General features: G+C 33.8%; 2 protein-coding genes across 4 annotated transcripts in view; one reads left to right on the forward strand and one right to left on the reverse strand.

Moving 5' to 3' along the window:
* The window catches only part of LOC117116985, an 8,069-nt gene extending 4,770 nt beyond the window's left edge, over nucleotides 1-3,299 (forward strand). Inside the window, exons 1-2 of one of the 3 annotated variants that reach the window (XM_033261153.1) lie at nucleotides 954-1,581; nucleotides 2,156-3,299. In XM_033261153.1, coding sequence (XP_033117044.1) covers nucleotides 2,166-2,972 — 807 coding nt within the window. In that variant the 5' untranslated portion in view covers nucleotides 954-1,581; nucleotides 2,156-2,165 and the 3' untranslated portion in view covers nucleotides 2,973-3,299. Of the gene's footprint in view, nucleotides 1-953; nucleotides 1,582-2,155 lie in introns of those variants that run through there. The other 2 variants (XM_033261155.1, XM_033261154.1) reach the window with 2 other exon arrangements.
* Nucleotides 3,300-4,901: 1,602 nt separating this feature from the next.
* On the reverse strand, nucleotides 4,902-13,225 carry LOC117117030 (cytochrome P450 4V2-like). Its single transcript, XM_033261207.1, has 11 exons — nucleotides 12,968-13,225; nucleotides 11,345-11,457; nucleotides 10,784-10,869; nucleotides 9,953-10,143; nucleotides 8,894-8,963; nucleotides 8,306-8,432; nucleotides 7,726-7,926; nucleotides 6,949-7,051; nucleotides 6,554-6,688; nucleotides 5,968-6,147; nucleotides 4,902-5,209 (listed from the first exon to the last, which is right to left on the reverse strand). The coding sequence occupies exons 1-11, from the start codon at nucleotides 13,140-13,142 to the stop codon at nucleotides 5,049-5,051; spliced, it is 1,542 nt and encodes a 513-aa protein (XP_033117098.1). The 5' UTR covers nucleotides 13,143-13,225; the 3' UTR covers nucleotides 4,902-5,048.
* Between the last annotated feature and the right edge of the window lie 2,020 nt (nucleotides 13,226-15,245).

Raw genomic sequence — 15,245 nt, forward strand, 5'->3', positions numbered from 1 at the left:
AGAATCGCATGCCCTTACGCACTCTTAGTGAAAAAGTTTTCCTCCATTAGTGGAAAAGGAAGGGCGCCTTTTGCGTCTGGATATACTTAGCAACAGAAGGGCGCCCTGTACGTTGGGCACGAAGTATCTAGGAAACTAGGAAACTTGAATGGTTAAAAAGAAGGGCGCCGCCTACGTTGGGCACGACTTCCGCCTCATTTTTACAATGCGAGAACTCTATCTTGTATTTCTAGTATCTTTGGGTATATCAAAAATAGACCTTTCCGGAGTGTCAATCAAACTTAACAACTGACTAATCAGAACAGCGCTAGGAATACGCGCGCGTCTCACAAACACACGTGTTGTCCCACAAACGCACGTGTTCGCGTATGTTTTAACACGTACATGTTCACGTATGTTACGTTTTAACCAAGGACTTGTTTTAACCATGGAGGTATTATTGAGAAGGAGATCACTCGGCAAAGCTACGCGCACGCAGCGCTATGCAAATGAACCAAGATCAAAGTTGCCGCAGCGCGTAAAGAACGTTTGCGCGATGCCTTTGAAGTCCCATGTGTTCCCCGCCATCAAATTTTCAACAGGCATAGTTGAGCAAAATATTGAACATGACGAAATGGAGAGCACCTTCTTTTCTCAATGCGCACTACATACTGTCAATCACTATGGCTGCGCAATCTTTTTTATTTTGAAGCTGATACATTCATCTCTCATAAAATATCAAACGTATTAATATTTTCCACCAACAAAAGTTTCGAATTTAATGGAACATTTACATGACCTATAAAAGTATAGTATATTTCAACTTCAATTTTCATAAATTGGCCTAAATTCGCCCATTCTAATTTATACACATCTAGATGACTGACAAGACAGTGGGATGAATATGTAGCTGGTATCCGGGGGGTTCATTCACTGATGACATCGGCAAGCCGACTACATTCACTGAGAGACGCGCTTGGCGTTCCATAGAAATTACCGGCCGCTCAACTTGTCGGCGGCTCAACCGGTCATATCCCCTTTCACGCCAAGGACTCTACTACTAGGCCTAGTACTGAAATTGGTACGTGTCGGCCTGGCTATTTCATTGTTATGATTGTTTCTCCCATGGAGTGGAGGAAAGTAATTTATGCTTCTCCCATTGCAAAGTCTTTTGCAGTGACAAACACCCGGCCGATAATGCATTCCTGGCCTTAGGCGATACACACAGCGTGATCATTTTCGGCCTACGTTTGGACCTAAAATACAAGACTGATTTATTAGATTTAAATATTCTGGATTATTGTGTGGGGTATTAGATCATACAATAGATGTTCTAATACATCAAATAAAAGGGTCAGAATTCTTGGAATTGAATAGCCTTTTTTCATGAATCGGTAGGCATCATGAAGTGATGACCAACATTGCGAATCAGCGGTGTAGTGCGTAACCAACACAAATAAGATAAGCTTTTGGGCTGATTTTCTGACATCATGTTATTTAAAAAATCATAACTCCATAACGGGGCATCGTATCCAAAATTTTTTCCGATGTTAAGGGCCGAGTTGGTGTATGGGCCCCATCTACGCAGCTGCTTTCTGTATGGTGAGAAATAAAGATGCAATTTACACCTATCTATATACACGTCTACATATTCTATGGATACCTACGATTATAGTAGCCTTCGAATTAGACTTGCTTTAGGCCCCATAAAAAAAAATATATTTGTTTATCACCCTATAAAAGAATAAAAACTAATAAACGAGGTTTTTATTTATTTTTTGCTAACCCCGCCCACAGTTTATTAATGTTCGCAAGTAGGCCTAAATTAATGGTTAAGGACAAATTATAAAAAGTCATAAGGATGAAATCAAATTTATATTTTAAAAAAGATGTTTTTGTTGTACCAGTACATATTTGCAAGACATCAAGCTTTTCAAATGAAAAAGATGAAAAAAAAAACGATCCTTTGAAATATTTGCTAATTAAAAGAAAAAAAAAAAGAATTTCTCCAAAAGTGATGAGGGAGGGGGTGATAAACTAATAATTTTTTTTATGAGGCCTTATAGTAATTTTTAAAACAAAACTAATTACAATTAATATTAAGTTACATACTCAATAGAAACAAGTGGAGTAAACACAATAAAATAATAAACATTTTATTAAATTTCTTCCACAGTACAGCAAAAATGTCTTCAAAACCTGCTCATGTTTTCCTCTGGACTATTCCAAGATCGGCTTCGACTGCCTTCACAAGAAGTATGGAGGGTATTCCAAATGTAGCTATCTATCTTGAACCCTATGGATCTGCTGAGCATTTTGGACCAGAAGGACGTCTCATCCCGCAGAATACGCCGCCGACGGAAACTGAATATACATTCGACAAGGTTAAGCTTATGCTTGAAGGTGATGCACTAACTAACAAATATGTCTTCGTGAAAGACATGGCTTACGGTGTACATGGACGATATGACAAAATTGCAAAAGGCTTTAAACATTCTTTTCTTATACGTCATCCAGCAAAAACATTTTCATCTTATTACAAAATGATGAAGAACGGTACAGGTGCTAATGATGTTGACTCTGATTTTACAAACTGGCTCCCGGAAGGTCTCGCATATAAAGAGCTTTCGGATCTGTATATTCATATTGAGAAATTGGAGGGTCAAAAACCTGTTGTTGTAAATGCAGATGATTTAGTTGAAAATCCTAAAGAAGTTTTGATGAAATATTGCGACGCTGTTGGCTTGCCATACAGCGATGAACTCCTTAGTTGGGACCGTAAACCCAAAGTGAAGTGGAATATGGCACAGGCAATATCGGACTTAGATCCAATATTTAATTGGTTTTCAAATAGTTTAACTGCCGGGGGTTTTAAGAAATCTCTTTCTAAACCTCTTCCTGTTCTCAAAGACCTGCCAAAAACAGTGCAGGAATGTGTAGAGAAATCCATGCCTTACTACGATAAACTGAACTCTTTTTGTATTCGACCGTGAATTTAAAACTATAGCATTCAAATCTCAAACTATTTAACTTCTTTAATGTAATTAAACAAAGTTTTGGAAACTCGGCAAAGATCTTTAACAGGTCCAAATTTTCTTTGGAATTATCTGATTTTTTAGAAGAAAATTGAGTTAGGCAGAAACGCTAAGGGCAAATGTCAAAATTACTGTATTTGAAATTGTTTATTTTTACTATACTTTTTATCTTAATAACAATTCTTTTCAGAGAACATTATGGTATTGAAGTGAATCATTTCTAATAGTCCTCAATTATTTTATGTTTGTACATATCAATAAAATCATTACTGATCCATCTGAACTGCAAAATTATTAGGCAATCATTTTTTACCTTGGTTTTCTGGATTCTAATTTAGATTGTTCAAGGTATAATTATTAGTAGTAAGATTCTTGCATATACAGTAGTATTAAAATCAAGATAATACACTAATTATAATGATTGCAAACAAAGCAATTAAAATAATAAGAGGTAATACATTCGTCAAGAGGTAATACATTCGTCTAATTATCAGGAATGATAATAATCCAACAAAGGGAAATACATCCATATACTGTAGACGTCGTATTACTTATTATTTTGTCTAACCATGATTCAACTCATCTTAAAAATGTACATCTCATACTTATTTTGCATTTCCCAGTATTTACACAGCTTCCTGTGAAATGCGAGCACTCACTCAGCTCACTGCGTCCCTTGTTTATTTACTGAACTGGATTTCACTCCGCCTTTGTAGGGGCTGGAGAATGTTTAATTTTATTTTTAATTAAATAAGAAACATGCTCCCACTCTATAACAATCAAAGTTTCATTGTGGTTAACTTGCTTTTTTCCATAAAATTGCTACAAGCTTTCAATAATAATTGATACTGGAAGTTAACATCAATAATAATTTATCATTTTATATTTTCCTTATGTTCAACAAAAGAACTATATTTTAAATAAAGGTACTGTACATTAATACAATGTAAATTATCTAATTAAAAAATCTGCAGCTGCTTATTTGCCTGTAAACAATCTCTTTTATGGTTATATTATAATCTTATATAACTTCTGTTTTCTAAAGTCTGTGTCAAAACCATAATTGGTGGTTCTTTTTTTTTTTTACCAAATTTATAATTTCAGTATTGGAGTTAATATCACTATCATTTCAGTACTCAATATGTCACCATACACAAAACAATGAGATGATAATTCTACATCAAACCGAATTGTACATGCATATATCCTCTGTTTGTCATTGTCGTTTATGCTGCTGTCGTGTGTGTACACATGTGAGGAGTTTCAATGTGATAAGAGGCATCACTAGTGCTAGCTAGCGAAGCTGGGACTTAGGCCATATGATGCTAATTCTGTGGTTTCAAAACACCGTCCTTAGACTATCTTAGGATTGAATTAATCCTAACCTCTTTCATACAAACCAGCATAGGCTAGGCCTATTTGGTCCAGTAGACTACTGTACTATAAAGCCCTACAGAACCGGAAGCAGTACCGACATGTCTATCGACATCTTGTCTAGTAGAAAATAGTAGCAAGAATGAAAATAACAAGCCAGTGGTTATTTTACAGTACAGTATGTGCACATAGTTTGACGTAAACCTATGATTTCATTGTCTGTTCACAGTTAATGTATCCACAGCCTGTAATTTCAGACTATTCTAGGCGCAAAAAGGCGAGACTTCATTTTATTCCTTGTTTTGCGTACTTATTTTTTTAAAGATGTCAGAGAAGGGCGGAATAAAAATAAAATTTTGTTTTCTTATTTAGCAAATAGTTTTGCCAAAATCACCCAGATGGAGGAGAAAATAAGATTAAATGCTTCAAATTTATATAATTAGGAAGAAATACACATATCTTATCTTTGGAGATTTCAAGGCAGCGAAGGGCGTAACAAAAATAATTTAATTTCCACTTTTTCGTGGGAACAGTGGGTGCGCTAATTGGCCAAAAATAAAATTTCATTTTTATTTGGAAATCATCGATATTTGCAGTCGGCGGGTTCGCTAAACATGGTATAAAAAAGTCTCGCCTAACTAATAATGCTACAGTACTTGGTTACTTTCGCTTTGTTAGCTTAATTTCAATTCCAGCAGATGGACGCAAGACAATTTCACCATGAATCTTGAGGTCTTCAAATTCCTGAACTGCTTCAGCTTTGAATTTTCGAAATATGTGGGCTAGTATCACTTTCTCCTCAAACATGGCAAAACGTTGACCTACAAGGCAACAACATCACATTACCTGAACTGAGGCTATAATTAAGGTCATGTTCATTACAAGATTCATTTATTACTGTGATCACCATACAACAGGGAATGGTAATCACAGGATATTGGGGTTGATTCCTGATGGGAGCAATAAATTTCCTTTTTTCTCAAACCATCATAACATTTAATATATTCAATTTTCCAAATTGAAGGGATAAATGATTCAATAATATTTGTTTTACCAGTGAATGGTGAGTTTATTTTTGTATGGGCCACTGTTATTATGGAACCGGGAGCAACATCTATTGATCTACTGTCTCGGAACCTTCCAGCCTATAGCTAATTCTAATACCCTATTCAGACTAGCATCACATTGCTATCAGTTGTAGCAATTGTGACACCAAATCGCAGAGTAAAATCGTGTGTGAAAGCTCACCAATAGTAGTCGATAAATAATTGATATTGCAATTGTTACCCGTTGTGATTGGGTACTACAATCTTTATTACTCCCAATTAAAACAGAATCTGATCATGACAAATCACAATGAATTCCACAGGCACTGTTTGGCTGAAGTCAGTCAACATAGACCTAGCCACTACAGCACTAGGCCCTAGATTTAGTAGAATGTAAAGTTTTTGTGTTGGTCTGAAAGCACTTGTTGATTGCGATCTGGAGTAATCAATTTTGGATTACCACCGATTACATCGCAAACCAATAGCTACAGAGTGTAGTCTGAATAGGGTATAAATCATTTTTTTTCCCTCACCTATGCAATTCCGTGGTCCAGCCGAGAATGGTACATATGCAAATGGATGCCTGTCAACAGAATTTTCGGGTAGGAATCTCTCCGGGTTAAACTTCTCTGGCTCTGGAAAATAGCGTTCGTCTCGGTGCAGGGCGTAAGTGAGCACAAATGCCTGTGTTCCTTCAGGTATTTCACAACCATCTAGAATTGATAACAATAATAAAAATAAATACGATTTACATCGCACACATCCATACCCAGAAAGTGCTCAAGGCGCTAGAGACGGAACATGAGGGGGAAAAAAAATGGAATTTGAAAGCATAAATGTCTTAAACTAAACAGGAAAAATAAGCAGAAGAAACCAGCATCACCACTTTGTTTACCAGCACTTTGAAGCCCTTGCTTTATTTTTTTATTTTATATGTTTTTCTTTTCAATGTATTTATGTGTAGGCCTATATATGTATAGTTTAAGCAGATAGTAGCCCTCGATGGCTTATGAAGCAATAAAGTGAATTGAATTGAATTGACCCTTGATTCTTCATGTAACAATAAAATGTCATATTACTTCTGCTCTGGTATAATAACAATTTATTATTTGTACTTACTCAATGATAGGGTTTTGTCGGCTGTACGCCCAAATATAGGTACAGAGGGAAATAAACGAAGTGTTTCTTTGACAACACATTCTAGATATTTCAAATCTTTGAAGTCGTCAGTGGTGACCGGTCGATCACTGCCTCCTATTGACAAGAAAATATTTGTTAGCAATACTAAAGATTCAAAAATATTATATGCCTGATAATAATATTTATCACACAAAAGATTAATTTATATATTGTAAATATTAACTTGTCTATACAAAAAACATAAATTAATTATAAATATTTTTTGAATACAAAACTGTTTAAAGGTTAAAATCAAACTCTATAAATCTATTTTTTATAGAAAGATAGCTAACATTTATGAGAGATAAAATATAGGTTTTGAAAATACTTCTCACCAAATACACTGTCCAATTCCTCATGAAGACGTTTTTGAGCTTCTGGATTGGAGCCTAGCATATACATAGCCCAGTTAGCAGCAGCTGCAGTGGTGTCATGACCCTAGATAAAAAAATTAAATATGAGTGTTTACAGCAAGCAGTCCACAATCAATTTATTCCATTAAAAAAATGGAAAAACAGTTATGTTTCTATTTTATAGCAATCTGCATATCAGTATGTTTAATTTATGCATGCTTATAATGTGTTTTAATGTATTAATTTATGTTTTGTGGTTAACAGCATTTCTGTTTTTGAAGTCCCTTGTTTTCTCTTCAAGTTTCATTTTTCATTTAAATATGAGTGTTTACAGCAAGCAGACAAGTTTCATTTTTCATTTAAATTTAATTTATGTTTTGTGGTTAACAGCATTTCTGTTTTTAAAGTCCCTTGTTTTCTCTTCAAGTTTCATTTTTCATTTAAATATGAGTGTTTACAGGAAGCAGTCAAGTTTCATTTTTCATTTAAATATGAGTGTTTACAGCAAGCAGTCCACAATCAATTTATTCCATTAAAAAAATGGAAAAACAGTTATGTTTCTATTTTATAGCAATCTGCATATCAGTATGTTTAATTTATGCATGCTTATAATGTGTTTTAATGTATTAATTTATGTTTTGTGGTTAACAGCATTTCTGTTTTTAAAGTCCCTTGTTTTCTCTTCAAGTTTCATTTCCTGCTTGTGCTTATTAATATAATTTATTAATTAGCACAGCTTTATACTCTTTGAACTTTTACCTCAAACATGAAAGTATCTACTTCTTCACGTATGTCATCAATTGTAAAGCTTGGATCTTCATTTTGCATATACAAGAGTAGATCTAGAAATGCAAGTCGTTTTCTCTTTCCAATATTTCGAGGTTCCGCAGATGAAACAGCACCCTCTGCCTTCTGTTTTGCTAGCTGTTCCCTCAATTCTGCTCCATGCTTTTCAATTACCTGATATTTAAAACATAAATATTCACTTGTGCCTTGCATGAATAAAAACAAGACTCCCTGCTCCCCCACCCCAGGGTCCATGCCAGAACCAGAGCAGAAATACTCATAATGAATGTCCATCAGTATTCTATTCATCGCAGACCCTATATAGGGTCTGTGGATCCATAAACATTAAAAACTTAAGGCAGGCACACACTTCTTTGAACGACTGATAGCTGCTGAATCCAACTCTTCTCCTTGTGAGCGCTAAACGATGTGATGGCGTCTGCTGATTGTCATTAAGAAGGAGCTTATTGCGTGTGCGTCGTGGCGCAGCGTTCTCTATAGAATCGCAATGGCTTACGACCGTCGGCCGCAGTGGGCGGCTGGTTTTACATACCCTTATTGTCATGCCGTGAAGAATACGCAAACATTCAGCATGTTGTTTTCCAGATGACAATCGATTATAAATGAAGTCGGGCCACAGCCAGGGGCTTTTTTGTCTCTCCTGAAGCAACTCAGACAATCTGTAAAAAGTTAATATATAAGCAATATACTAAAATTGAACATAAATCTATAAAAGTCCACTCCATAGGCCTCATGGATTAACAGAGCATTATATAAATGATGAGTTACTTATTGTATAATTTATTAATTAAAATATACTTCTTGAAAATTCTCATTAAGATCAGAGATCACAGGCATGACAGCCACCAAACTAATTTTATGTTCATGCACATTGAAAAATTGTTGCAAAAATAACTTGAACACATTTATTTTTTCAAATATAATACAATAAAAAGAATGTTATTATTTTAAAATAAACTTAACAAATGAACATTTTTTATTTTCTTATTTTAATTTTTTTTTTTAAATTTATTTACAAAGTTTAATATATTGATGTACTTAAAAAAATATGTATTAAAATAGCATATTGGAATATTGAGACAGGGAGAGGAACAACCTTATAATAAAAATGTTTGCTCACTTCAATACTGCCTTTACATATTCATTTTCCATATCACTTTGAGCATTTACTGATTCACCCATAGCAGTCTCTGTGAAAGTCAAAAGTCAAAGTAAATGGCAATATCCATGGTTATATCATAAAGGGACAAACATCAAATACTGATAGCTTAACATATGTGGCAAAGACAAGCCAAACCAGTCACTCGTCGCAAATCGTGTTTCAGAGAAAATGGCCAAAACATGCTGGAATGTCAAAATTTTAAAAATCTATTTTATTGCACTAAACTAAACTTTATATATCTACACATCATTCTATTCTGTTATTTTCCCCATTTTCAATGTTAAAACAATACTTTTAAGGATTTAAAGATAGTTTCTGCATGAGAAATGCCTGAAATCATTAACTTTGACGACTAATTTCTCATATATTGTTCTTTAAACAGCTGTATGGTTAAACAATTGTAACTTCATAAGGAAATGTCCGATTTGAATGATTTTTTTTCCATTTTATAGCTATTATTTTACTCTCTAACACTGTATTAATAACTCAAAATCGATTTTTGCGACAAGTGACTGGTTTGGCTTGCCTTTGCCACATACGCACAATCAAACAATTTTTCAAATTCTCTTTAATATGTTTAGTTTATAGTGTAGAGTACTATGACCTGGACCTATTTGCCACTACAGTATTTGCCTGTATATACAGCTGGGTTTTTTAATGTGTATGACCAGGTACTGCCCAAAGCCCCTAGAAGGGGGGTCCATAGGGCCAAGCCCTAGAAGGTCAGGCAATTTGGGGCTTGCCATCCCAAAACCAGCATACTCAATATAAAACTAAGTAATAAGCTTATACTTTTGTGCAGAGAAGCCATAATACTTTTACTTAATATAACTTTGGCAATAAGTTGAACGATACTAGGAATTGTTTATTCTGGGACCAAGGCTCTAGTTGGCCACTTGGTTTGTCTCCCCCCTCCCCCACACCCTGTCAGAAAATTTATAATGATTTAATTCTGATTTATGTAAACAGTTGTTTAATTATTTAGTGAACACACAAATACGATTACAGTAACCCTACCACAGATTATGTCCAATACACAAGCTGTTAGCAAGAAGAAAACATTAAATTGTGTTCCATCTGCTTTCTGCTCTAAGTTTGTGACAAGTATCTCAGCCTGTTCATTGAACACATCCATGAAATCATTCAGAATCTTGAAGTGAAATGTCGGTGTCAACATCTTGCGGCGTGTTTGCCATTTTGAGCCAGTGCTTTAAGTAGAAATGTAGGTGTCTGTTATAAAAGTATGTAATTAGACTAATCTTTAATTTTTTTTATGATTTTTAATTTGTTTCTTAATATCTTCACATTATGATTTGCATAAAGATATATATTTGTGGTATGCTGCTGACTTGAAATTGTTAATCTACACATAACATTACTAAAGTTACACAGAAAGTCCTGGTCAGTCTTGGGACAGTCTAATAATACTGTTCTTGCTATGGTTTGTGTAAGGGGAGGGGTGGCCAATGTCCCCTACACTCCAGAATAATAAAATAGATTCAGGTAAAGATCAAAAACTCTTTAGAGTGTTAAAAGAGTTGCTGCAAAGGGGTGTGGTTGCCATTTTTAATATCTTTTAATTTAAAAAAATGGCAACTTTTGCAGTTAATATGTGAATTGGGCACATGCCCTTCAACTGCCACTGGAAACGAATATTATTTCACAGGTCAGTTGTGATTAGATTTTAAATTTTGTATCCATGATGTGAATAATACTGCAGTAACCACCACATGGCCAAAGGCAATGCCAGTGAAAAATAAATTTATATTTTAGGATGGAATACAAATTAAGCATTTTTCAAGGATATTTTAAATATGAATGTGTAACTAAAAAGAACAAAGATGATACCTGGTAAGAAGTCCTGTGCCAAGCCATGGATGAAGAAATGTGTACATGTATGATTTAGTTATATGCTTGTTTGACTTCAAAATTGGCTGCAAAGAAGATATAGCAACAAACACAAACTGTATTATTAAATGTTAAAATTGAAAAATATGACTTTTTTAATAGAAATAGAAGCAAATGCAAGTAAACAATTAATATAGGTTTATGTGCACATCACAACGGAGTTCTAAAGACAGGATAAGACTAATAATCTTTTAGATAATAACTTGGAAAAAATCTCATTTAAAAAGCTATTAATGAATATTAATAAATACAAAAATATTATAATATAAAAAATAAAAATTATGATTGATATGACAGATGATATGAACTATAGCTTACTAATACATTAGACCTACTTTCATAACTTAAACATGTGTCCTTCTTGATCAAACAATAACAAATAGAAATGTTTGCTTAAAAATGAGATCTATGATGGTTATTAACATTATGTTTACAAATCAAAATTGTACAAATATTGCACACTATCACTACCCTTAGAATATTATCATGCCTGCAACTTACTTCAACTGACTCTGCTTTGAAAGTAAGTACGCATGGAAGGAATCCAAGCCAAATTCGAAACAATCCAAAATGTCGATGATTTTGAGTCCATCTCATTATCTGCATAAAGAAAGCTGTAAAAAAAAAAAAAATAAAATAAAAGAAACAAAAAACAAAATCAAACAGAATTTGGCTTGGTTATGGCCTAGGCTAGCTTCTTAGGCCCGGACGCATTATTTTTCCCCCCATACACTTAAGACAGAAATACACAGGGCACTATTTTAGGTCAGTTAGGTGAACTGATATAGAGTACCACAGCTGTGTCGTCACGAAGCCAGGTGGCGCGCTCTCTGTTGTCAGCAGACATTAGTTACCCTTCATTACACCTGAATGACTTCAGGCTTTCTGGAATAGGCATTTTAAAATTTACTATTTTACCATCAAAATGTACTAAAAACACAAAAGCTTGCTTGCTTGTGTTATCGAACACAGATTTAATCATCAACTAAAATTTACAAAAAGTAAGATACAACATCTTAATAATTAAGTTGGATCAATGGTGTGTCAGTGAAGAAAATGGTTGAACGCTTTTTGCAACGATAGCAAACACGTGGTATATTGATGTAACACTGTAGTACTCTATGCATGAATATGCGTACCAGACCTCCACCTCACGAAACAGAGTTCAGTGGTGTATCGAGTAAGTTACAGTGTGGATGAACACTACGGAGTAGGCCGAAATCTGTATGATAGGCCTTTGTAGTTAAGACTGTGAGTGTGAAAATTAATGGACTATAATTGTAATTAATATCCCTATGACTAGACATAGTTTATGTACAGCATGGTCTTTCAAGTATAAAAAAAGCACAGTAATATTGCCATGACATGTGTTGTATCAATTGTATGCCCCTATAATAGTACTGATTCTGAAGGATATAAATGTTTAGAAATGCTCGGAGACAAATTACGATTACTTCGGACACAGTTGCTAACTCTTAAAATTAAACATTTTTATGAGAAAAAAATCCCTCTTATATTACAGATTGTGAACATATTTCCAGTATGCTTTTACATGATTCATTAGCTGGTAAATTAAGGATTTTTTTTTCTGTTATTAAGTGAAAGGTTTTTTTTTTTACTTCCATCTGATTTCGATCATACAGTATTAAATAAGCTATTCAGTTTTTTAATTGGGTAGACAGCCTTTAATATAAACAGTACGACATATAGAATATCGTCAGATTTGGTATAATCAATGTTTATTATTGCTATATAAATCTATGCCTATTACTTTCATTTATATTGAATATGAACAAAATATTTGTGAGAAATCAACATTATAACAAACTGTACATAGAATTTTCTTTTAAACCCATTCCCTGGTATATTATTTTATGTATGCCATTCTGAACTTTACATTACTGAATTACTCAACTATCCGACCAGATTCAACGGTGCTTTGTGCTTTCAAAGACCATGTGGATTATCAAACAGTGTCTAGGCATAGTCATTCAATGAATTTAATTTACTTAAAACATACAATATGAAATGTGTTCCATACATCGTCGCCGAAACGGTCCAGGAACAGGCCTATTTATCTAGCATACCTACAAACTTAGGCTAGGGTTTCCTAGGGTTGCTTACCATTTGCTTCCCTCTCTAATTGAAATGCATGCCCGAACAAAGGATGCGATTTCGGTCCAGGAAGTTGACTTATGAGTTGCCATGTTTTAAATAATGGTCTTAGAACTACCAAACCTCCAAATATTAAGCAAATGATCAAACTCAAAGACACAAAACTTATGCCCACTCCTAACATCTTGGCCAGGTCCAAACGTACGGGTATGAATCGTGGCCCAATGTTTATCAACCTCCACTGATGACATGACCTCTGGTGGTCTGTCGGTCAACATTGCCATCCAGGCTTCGGAATATTGCATTATATAATGGGGTAGGTCTAAGCCTACATTTTATAAGTGCACCTATATGTGCACACATCTACATCGACACAATCCTAAGTTTAATAGTTTAGAAATGTATTCCCACAAAACATACAGAAAAAAGAGAAAGATGCAGTTTAATGATATTGAAAGACACTAATTGTATTAACATATCCCTATAATCATAATAACGAACCTAACCTGACATTAATGGAATTACTGTACCTTATCATTTTGTTACGTTTTATTTAGGTGACTTTGACTTCATGAGTTTGAAGAAAGGCCTATTGTCGTTATAACTCATGTACATTAGGCCTAATAAAAAATTTAAAAAAAAAACATTTCTCCCGTACGATTGTTAATTAATTATTTAATAACAGCGTATCCAAAACTATTTTTTAATGGACAAAACTTTCAAGTATTCAAGTACTTTTATTCATAAAATTCACTAGTTAAAAAAAACTATTGAACAAATACAGTAGGAATTAAATCTTATTGGATGCTGTTGTCATTGATGTCAACAGAGCTGGAGTGGTGGAAGGAAGATTAAGTCCCACTCTCCCACCCCGCGTTTAAGGCCAACCACCAAAACAAAATAACTTTTTTTTTTCTATTAAATTAAAAAAAACAAAACTTTTTGGCAAAATACGGTACTTTCAAAAACTTAGAAACCAAATAACATTTTTAGAACAGTCTAAAAATCACGTTCAAACTAGCGTTCCCGATATATTATTATCTCTTATTGTTGTACATTAGACTGTACCATAGTCCAAATTGTCGAATGGTTCTCTACGTTTAGTATTATAACAGGGGCCATGTTTATAGATTGAATAAATTAGGACGTCCAATGATTATGCCAAAACATTTGTGCACTATGTGTGTGTTGGCCACATTTTGGGAAAATCCAAAAAGTTGGTAGGTTGGTATAGGAAAAATGTCTTTCTTTTTTTTGACCGTCCAAATATGTGTTTACGCATAGTAGAAAATACACAAATAATACAACAATTTTGGATTTGCATCACGTACCATCCAGCAAAATATGCTATCCTTTGGCCTCCTAGCCCCGTCAATGCTATTCCAGCCTTATTTGCTCATAAAAAAAATATTGTTTCGTAAAATTTGGGTCGGTCGGGCGTGGCCAACAAAATAATTGTTTTTGTCCTTATGCATTAGGGGTGGGAAACAATTTTTGGAAGACAGTGGCTTTATTTGACAGTATGGGCCGCGAGAGTTGAGAAACGCCCTGATTTGTATAAATCCGATTTTTTTTTATTCAAACAAAATGATCGAAATTGCAACGCAGGGGCTGAACTGAATATTTACAATAAAAACAGTTAAATATTAATGTAAACATTAATTCATATAATATTAATATCTAAAAAAATGTTAATTAAGCATGCAAAACCATCAAACATTAAAAAGTGAAAATAAATTTAAAAAAAAAATGTTAATCAAACATTAGAAAAAAACATCAAACATTAAAAAGTGAACATGAATCAAAACACAGACAACATTAAAAAGTATTAACAATTTAAAATAAAACATTAATAATAAATTATAAACAGCAAATCGTTAAGGAGTGGGTGGGGAACTATCATCGTCGACAACGACTAGTGATGTTCAACTACGCAAGTACAAAGTTATTCGACTTCAATCTATCACGCAAGTGGTATATATTTAACGGTGTTTGAAGATTCAAAAGCTAATATAAAAATCATACCATGTCTACCATATTTGTAGTATAGGTGTAATTTTGCTGTATACGAAATTAAGGATGCCCTTGAAAATGACAAAAATATGAACAATATTTTTACAAATTATTAACTTGAACATAAAAATAAATTATAGAATTAAAAATAATAAAACACTTTCAGTGACTTGCAGTATTTCTATCATTTTTCGCTGTAAAATTATGGGTAAATATTTTTAAATACACATTTCTGTTCAAGTTGATAATAATGTTTACGTTACTTATATATATA

The sequence above is a fragment of the Anneissia japonica genome, unplaced genomic scaffold, assembly GCF_011630105.1.
Source record: "Anneissia japonica isolate Jap-2015-1 unplaced genomic scaffold, ASM1163010v1 scaffold287720_len810639_cov167, whole genome shotgun sequence".
In the NCBI taxonomy this organism is placed as follows: Eukaryota; Metazoa; Echinodermata; class Crinoidea; order Comatulida; family Comatulidae; genus Anneissia; species Anneissia japonica.